Below are 8,835 nucleotides of genomic sequence, written 5' to 3' on the forward strand. Positions count from 1 at the left end.
CTCAAACTAGTCTAAAGAAGGCCAGTTGTATTGCTTCTTAAATCAGAACAACAGATTTCAGCTGTGCAAACATAATTGCAAAAGTTTTTTCTAATGATCAATTAGCCTTTTAAAATGATAAACTTGGATTAGCTAACCCATTGGACCACAGGAGTGACAGTTACTGATAATGTGCCTCTGTAGATATTCCATTAAAAACCAGCCGTTTCCAGCTACAATAACAATTTACAACATGAACAATGTGTACACTGTGTTTCTGATCAATTTGATGTTATTTTAATGGACCAAAAAAAATTGCTTTTCTTTAAAAAACAAGGACATTTCTAAGTGACCCCAAACTTTTGAACGGTAGTATATGTTTAGTGACAAAATTAGAATCAAAATGTCAACCCTACTAGTATGTCTTGCATGACTTGTCTCAGAGTCTGTGGTCCACATTTTAGAAGGACTGGGATGTTTAATATGGATCAGTGATTTTAAAATCTTACTTGAACATGTCATGTATAGCCTGTCTGTATTCTTATCAAAGTGAATCACTGTGTCGGCGTCAGTATCTTCACAGATCCATGAAAGACAAAAAAAACAGGATAGAGGGGCTGAGTGAATGTGTTCTGGACTCTGTGGAGGAGGGTCATTGTGTCAGAGACACTGTAGAAAGACAGAGTTCCTGCCCTGTGGTCCAGGTACACTCCTACTCTGCTGGAGAAGGGAACAGTTATGACAGTCCGTTTACTATTGTAATAGAAGGAACAGCTAGTGTCAGCAAACTCCAAACAGTAGGCCTGATTACTGTTTCTAAACCACTCCTCAGGTCCCCTCCTGCGGATGCCTTTATATGCGACAGCTATATTAACCCATTTCCCACTCCAGTCTACCTCCCAGTAGCAGACTCCGGACAGACCCTCTCTACACAACACCTGGTGGCAGTTGGTAAATCTGTCTGGATGGTCAGGATAGGACTGGACCGTATTACTCCATGTCACCTTTGTGTTCCCCTCAGAAAGACACAGGTATTTATGTGCTGTGTTGGGATCCAATGTGAGCTGGCAGGAATCTGAGGATAAAAAAACAACTGGTGAAATGTATTTGTGCTTCCAGGCGTGTGTATGCGTGTGTGAGTGTGTCTGTGTACATGCAGATGCACAGTATGTATTTTACTCACATTCCAAGAACTCCTCTCTGGTCTTGGGTTCAGGCCTTGTCTCCGGACAGGTGCTTTCATTCCTACGTGATGCTAGTCCTCCAACTGACAGTCCAGACTGAGTCCTCCCAAACGACAGAGGGTAATGGGGCTCAGAAAGTGGAACAATGTGGACTTTTGTCACTATGGAGACACAGGAAATCAAATATCACTGTTCATGATCATGACATAAACATTACAAAAAGTCAAAGGGGTCAGTGCTTGAAAGAGGTTTAGGTCATTAGTTTTAGTAATTAGTTATATCAGTGACCAGAAACACTCTCCTCTGAAGCTAAAGTGTATGAATTAGGCTCTATACTCCAGCATTTTGTATTTGAGATAAAGAAATGAAAGCACTTTATCCTCTCTGGGAAATGTGGGACCCCGCCAACCGCCAGTGAAATAGCAGAGCGCCAAATTCAAAACAACAAAAATCTCATCATACAAATTTCTCACACATACAAGTATTATACACCATTTTAAAATCAATCTTTATGGTATTTTTAATGTAAAATTGTGATAATATTCCAACTGGACAATAGCATATTCATTCAAGAAGAAAAAGAAGGAACGGCGCGCTCGCGTGACTGCGCATTTCCAAACCCTTTGTTGCCAGGCAGACCACTCAGTAACTGAGCTCCTATTATCTGCCCAGTGACAGGTAAATGCTCAGACCACTTTCTGAAGGCTTTAGACAGCCAATGGAAGCCTTAGGAAGTGCAAACTCCACCACAGACACTGTAGTTTTGATTGAGAATCAAAAGAAGAACTACAATTCTCAGACTTTCCACTTCCTGATTGGATTCTTCTCAAGTTTTTGCCTGCCATATGAGTTCTGTTATACTCACAGACACCATTCAAACAGTTGTAGAAACTTCAGAGTGTTTTCTATCAAACTAAATCGACTAATAATATGCATATTCTTGTTTCTGGGCCAGAGTAGTAACCTGTTTAAATTGGGTACGTTTTTCATCCGGCCGTGAAAATACTGCCCCCTAGCCCAGACAGGTTAACCTGTTGGGGTTAGGGGGCAGTATTTGCACGGCCGGATAAAAAACGTACCCAATTTAATCTGGTTACTACTCCTGCCCAGTAACTAGAATATGCATATAATTATTGGCTTTGGATAGAAAACACCCTAAAGTTTCTAAAACTGTTTGAATGGTGTCTGTGAGTATAACAGAACTCATATGGCAGGCAAAAACCTGAGAAGATTCCTTAAAGGAAGTGGCCTGTCTGACAAGTTCTTGTTCTTCTTGGCTCTGTTTATTGAAAACTGAGGATCTTTGCTGTAACGTGACACTTCCTACGGCTCCCATATGCTCTCAGAACCCGGGAAAAAGCTGAATGATGTAATTCCAGCCACTGGCTGAAAAACATTAGCGCGTTTGGATAGTGGCCGGTCAGAGTACCATCAGACTGAGGCTCGTGCACGAGTCGACCCCATGTTTTATCTTCTTTCGTCTTTGAACGTAAACACGCTTTCCCGGTCGGAATATTATAGCTTTTTTACGAGAAAAATGGCATAAAAAGTTATTTTAAACAGTGGTTGACATGCTTCGAAGTACGGTAATGGAATATTTAGACATTTTTTTGTCACGAAATGCGTCGTGCGCGTCACCCTTTACCATTCGGATAGTGTCTTGAACGCACGAACAAAACAGAGGATATTTGAACATAACTATGGATTATTTTGAACCAAACCAACATTTGTTATTGAAGTAGAAGTCCTGGGAGTGCATTCTGACGAAGAACAGCAAAGGTAATAACATTTTTCTTATAGTAAATCTGACTTTGGTGAGGGCTAAACTTGGTGGGTGTCTAAATAGCTAGCCCTGTGATGCCGGGCTATCTACTCAGAATATTGCAAAATGTGCTTTCACCGAAAAGCTATTTTAAAATCGGACATAGCGAGTGCATAGAGGAGTTCTGTATCTATAATTCTTAAAATAATTGTTATGTTTATCATGAGTAATTTAGTAAATTCACCGGAAGTTTGCGGGGGGTATGCTAGTTCTGAACGTCACATGCTAATGTAAAAAGCTGGTTTTTGATATAAATATGAACTTGATTGAACAAAACATGCATGTATTGTATAACATAATGTCCTAGGGTTGTCATCTGATGAAGATCATCAAAGGTTAGTGCTGCATTTAGCTGTGGTTTGGGTTTATGTGACATTATATGCTATTTCAAAAAGGCTTTACAACGAAAGCAAAACATTAGATTATGTCAGCAGAGTACCCAGCCAGAAATAATCAGACACCCATTTTTCAAGCTAGCATATAATGTCACATAAACCCAAACCACAGCTAAATGTAGCACTAACCTTTGATGATCTTCATCAGATGACAATCCTAGGACATTATGTTATACAATACATGCATGTTTTGTTCAATCAAGTTCATATTTATATCAAAAACCAGCTTTTTACATTAGCATGTGACGTTCAGAACTAGCATACCCACTGCAAACTTCCGGTGAATTTACTAAATTACTCACGATAAACGTTCACAAAAAACATAACAATTATTTTAAGAATTATAGATACAGAACTCCTTTATGCACTCGCTATGTCCGATTTTAAAATAGCTTTTCGGCAAAAGCACATTTTGCAATATTCTGAGTAGATAGCCCAGCCATCACGGGCTAGCTATTTAGACACCCACCAAGTTTGGCCCTCACCAAACTCCGATTTACTATTAGAAAAATGTCATTACCTTTGCTGTTCTTCGTCAGAATGCACTCCCAGGACTTCTACTTCAATAACAAATGTTGGTTTGGTTCAAAATAATCCATAGTTATGTTCAAATATCCTCTGTTTTGTTCGTGCGTTCAAGACACTATCCGAAGGGTTTACGAAGGGTGACGCGCCCGACGCGTTTCGTGACAAAAAACGTCTAAATATTCCATTACCGTACTTCGAAGCATGTCAACCGCTGTTTAAAATCAATTTTTATGCCATTTTTCTCGTAAAAAAGCGATAATATTCCGACCGGGAAACCCTGTTTTAGTTCAAAGACGAAAAAATAAAAACATGGTGTCGCCTCGTGCACGCGCCTCAGTCTCATTGTTCTCTGATCGACCATTATCCAAATGCGCTACTGTTTTTCAGCCAGGGCCTGCAAAGACATCATTCAGCGTTTTGCCGCCTTCTGAGAGCCTATGGGAGCCGTACGAAGTGTCACGTTACAGCAGAGATCCTCAGTTTTCAATAAAGAGAGTGTAGAAGCCCAAGAAATGGTCAGACAGGCCACTTCCTGTAAGGAATCTTCTCAGGTTTTTGCCTGCCATATGAGTTCTGTTATACTCACAGACACCATTCAAACAGTTTTAGAAACTTTAGGGTGTTTTCTATCCAAAGCCAATAATTATATGCATATTCTAGCTTCTGGGCAGGAGTAATAACCAGATGAAATCGGGTATGTTTTTTATCCGGCCGTGCAAATACTGCCCCCTACCCTAGAGAGGTTAGGTTTTGCCCAATAGGAACTGAATGGACAATAATGTATCATTCCATTTTGGAGTAACTTGTTTCTGAACACTTCTAAATTAATGTGCATTTTTTGTGGTGGCATGATCTTTAATCCTCTCTAACCTTGTCACTCATCATTATTCACTTCATTCATGATTGTCCATAATCATGGTAGCATCCACATTAATGTAGAAGTGAAAACAGAAACATCTTCTGTTCTTATTTACAATAAAAGTGACTCCAAAATGACACAATACATTATTCACCATTCATTTCTTTGAGCATAACAATCTGAAACACAACCAAAACAAACTGCAAATGCATCCAACAAATTTGTAGGCACAAGATTGATGTAGTCATTGCGTACTTGGAATATGGGACCAAAAGCTAAACTTTGAACTACTTGAACACACTCTAAGTGAATTTGTCCAAATACGTATGAAAAAAATGTTATTCAAATGGGGGACAACATACATCAAGTCCTTAAATTTCTAACACATATGTATAAAAAAGATCCTTAAATAAAATGTGACATAAAATATTTGATCTCAACCACTAAACGCTCAGGTATAGAGCCAAATGTACACATTTTACCTCCACTGTCCAAATAGTGTATGTTACCAACCTTTTACAGAAATGTTGACAATTTCCAGAGAGCAGATGTTTTCAACCTGACTTTTCAGTCCAGAAACTGCTTTCTTAACATCCTCAAAGGAGACATGATGGTTGACAGTGATGCAGGGTAAGGCCTCAGTTCCAGGAGAGACACAGAGAGACTGGAAACTCTACAGAGACAGATCAGAAAACAGGGAAAAGATTATTGTTGAGAAAAACTAAAATCTCACATTCAACAGTACACCTGATGCTGTGGACAAAGATCCAGTGATGTCACCTGGAGGAATTTGAGGTTGTCATCTGTGTGTGAGAGCTGCTCCAGCTCAGCTTCTCTCCTCCTGAGCTCAGACATCTCCTGCTCCAGTTGCTTCAGGAGTCTTTCAGCTCGACTCACTTCAGCCTCCTCCTGGGCTCTGATCTGCTCCTTCACCTCAGACCACCTTCTCTCAATGGAGTGGATCAGCTCAGTAAAGATCTTCTCACTGTCTTCCACTGCTGCTTGTGCTGAGTTCTGTTAAGACAAACAGAAAGGAACATGGCCCAGCACCTCCCAAAACTTCCAGTTTTACCTCAGTTTAGTTTAGGAAGAGTAAGTCAATTTAGAAAGGACTATCTGCTAAGTGAATACATATAAATGTTCAATACTTACCTTGAGTGACTTCACAGCCTGTCTCACCTCCTGTATCTCTTTCTCTCTCTTCTGGATTCTCTGTTTGGATTTCTGTTGTTTCTCCCCCAGCTGGCTCTGCAGATAAGCAAATGTCATTCCATGGGTCCTATGTACAAGTGATTGTCTTAGTGAAAACATATCAAACTGTATGATAGGTCAGCATCTATGCATTATGGAGGAAAAGGAATGCAGGTGTCTGTGTGCATCTGTATGCATGTGACAGATCGGGTTCGATCCTGGGTCTCCTGCATGCCTGCTAACCCAAAAGTGCATTAGCCTGCTAACCCAAAGCCTAGGCATTAACTGAAGGAGGCAATGCAACTCTTCAGGTCTTAGTAAATGTTAAATCACGTGAGTGTATATTAGCTCAGCTAGATGATTGGGTGTTGGCTGACTTCCAAGGTATGTTGTACAGTAGTCACTAATATTCAGCAATGAATGGTATTTTCGAAGTGAGCAGCAATTACAGATTGTCCTTACCTGTCTCTCAGTCCTTTCTGATTCAGCTGAGACTGTATCATGACCTTTATGTTCACCCACCACACACAGCAGACAGATAAACTGCTGATCAGTACGGCAGTACATGTCCAGTAGTTTGTCATGACGAGAGCAGATCTTCTCCTCTAGTTGTGTGGAGGCTTTGACCAGCGTGTGCTTCTTAAAGGCAGGAGATTCATAGTGAGGCTGGAGGTGAGTCTCACAGTAAGAGACCAGACACACCAGACAGGACTTGACAGATTTGAGTTTTCTCTCAGTGCAGACATCACACGCCACATCTCCAGGTCCAGCATAATAGTGAGCAGGAGGAGCAGCTTGGAGTCCTGTCTCCTTCAGATTCTCCACCAATTCTGCTAGCAGGGTGCTTTTGTTCAGAACAGGCCTCGGGATAAAGGTCTGTCTGCACTGAGGGCAGCTGTAGACACCCTTCTGATCATCTTGATCCCAGCCGTCCTTAATACAGCCCATACAGTAACTGTGCCCACAGGGAATAGTGACTGGATCCTTCAGTAGATCCAGACATATTGAACAAATGATTGATTCCATGGCTGTTGCCATTTAGCTGCACACACTGTGGTGCAGACTGAGAATCACTGTAGTTTCTCTAGAATTGTTGTGCTTCTGAGTGGGTACATTTCCTGGTTGTGTGTGTATTGCAGGAAGAGGTTTGTGGTTGGATAGAGGTTCTTGTAGAAGTTCCATTTATGGTATGTATGAGTCTTTTAGACAATCTTTTTTTTTCAAAGACTAGACACCCCAGTTATAGACTGTTCTCTCCGCAACTGCACGGCAAGTGGTTCCGAAGCACCAAATCTGGAACCAAAACAACCCTGAACAGCTTCTACCCCCAAGCTGTAAGACTGCTAAATAGTTAGTTACTATAAATAGTAAACTATATAGCTACCTGCATTGACCCTTTTTGCACTAACCTTTTTTGACTCATCACTTACACTGCTGCTGCTGTTTATTATCTATCCTCTTGCCCAGTCACTTTATCCCTACATACAGTATATGTACATATCTACCTCAATCAGTGGTGGAAAAAGTACCCAATTGTCATACTTCAGTAAAAGTAAAGATGCATTCATAGAAAAGGACTCAAGTAAAAGTGAAAGTCACCCAGTAAAATTCTAATTGAGTAAAAGCCTAAAAGTCCAACCTAAAAGTCCAACCTAAAACGGTTTGTCATGACTTACCTATAGGTTGGGCTTTGATTTTGACAATGCTCTCTTGCCCACTAACACAGTATACACAGCTACGGTGAGGGGGCTCTATCCAATCCTACCTCAAAACACAGAGACAGTGAGACAGACCTGCCCATCAGCGCAGCAGATCTGACAGTTTACATAACATATTTTTTTACTTGAGAAATACTGCACCAAACACCTTAACCTCCCTGGGCAAGGTGGGACGTTTGCGTCCCACCTAGTCAACAGCCAGTGGAATCGCGTGTTGCGAAATACAAATACCTCAAAAATGCTATAACTTCAATTTCTCAAACATATGACTATTTTAAAGCCATTTTAAAGACAAGACTCTCGTTAATCTAACCACATTGTCCTATTTCAAAAAGGCTTTACAGCGAAAGCAAAACATTAGATTATGTCAGGAGAGTACCCTGCCAAAAATAATCACACACCCATTTTCAAAGCAAAGCATGTTTTGTTCAATCAAGTTCATATTTATATCAAAAACCAGCTTTTAACATTAGCATGTGATGTTCAGAACTAGCATACCCACCGCAAACTTCCGGTGAATTTACTAAATTACTCACGATTAACGTTCACAAAATACATGACAATTATTTTAAGAATTATAGATACAGAACTCCTTTATGCAATCGCGGTGTCAGATTTTAAAATAGCTTTTCGGCAAAAGCACATTTTGCAATATTCTGAGTACATAGCCCGGACATCACGGCTAGCTAATTTGACACCCACCAAGTTTGGCCCTCACCAAACTCAGATTTACTATTAGAAAAATTGGATTACCTTTGCTGTTCTTCGTCAGAATTCACTCCCAGGACTTCTACTTCAACAACAAATGTTGTTTTGGTTCCAAATAGTCCATAGTTATATCCAAATACCGCCGTTTTGTTCATGCGTTCAGGTCAGTATCCGAAGGGTGACGCGCGAGCACATTTCGTGACAAAAAAATGTCAAAATATTCCATTACCGTACTTCGAAGCATGTCAAACGCTGTTTAAAATCAATTTTTATGCTATTTTTCTCGTAAAATAGAGATAATATTCCAACCGGGCGACGTTGTATTCATTTAAAGAGAGAAAGAAAAACATGGAGAATTCACATGAATGCGCATCTCCAGTGTCACAGTTCTCAGCCTGACCACTCACAAAATCTCCTGCTGTTCTTCGCCCAGAGACTGGAGAGACGTCAT

At 40.4% G+C, this 8,835-nt stretch overlaps 1 protein-coding gene across 1 annotated transcript; it reads right to left on the reverse strand.

Annotated features, from left to right (window-relative positions):
- Positions 1-293: 293 nt before the first annotated feature.
- LOC106579608 (E3 ubiquitin/ISG15 ligase TRIM25-like) lies at positions 294-7,616 on the reverse strand. Its single transcript, XM_045702722.1, has 6 exons — positions 6,421-7,616; positions 5,920-6,015; positions 5,548-5,781; positions 5,281-5,440; positions 1,163-1,324; positions 294-1,054 (listed from the first exon to the last, which is right to left on the reverse strand). Exons 1-6 carry the CDS (start codon positions 6,994-6,996, stop codon positions 534-536), a joined length of 1,749 nt encoding a protein of 582 aa, XP_045558678.1. The 5' UTR covers positions 6,997-7,616; the 3' UTR covers positions 294-533.
- Positions 7,617-8,835: the final 1,219 nt, after the last annotated feature.

The sequence above is a fragment of the Salmo salar genome, chromosome ssa19, assembly GCF_905237065.1.
Source record: "Salmo salar chromosome ssa19, Ssal_v3.1, whole genome shotgun sequence".
Lineage (NCBI taxonomy): Eukaryota > Metazoa > Chordata > Actinopteri > Salmoniformes > Salmonidae > Salmo > Salmo salar.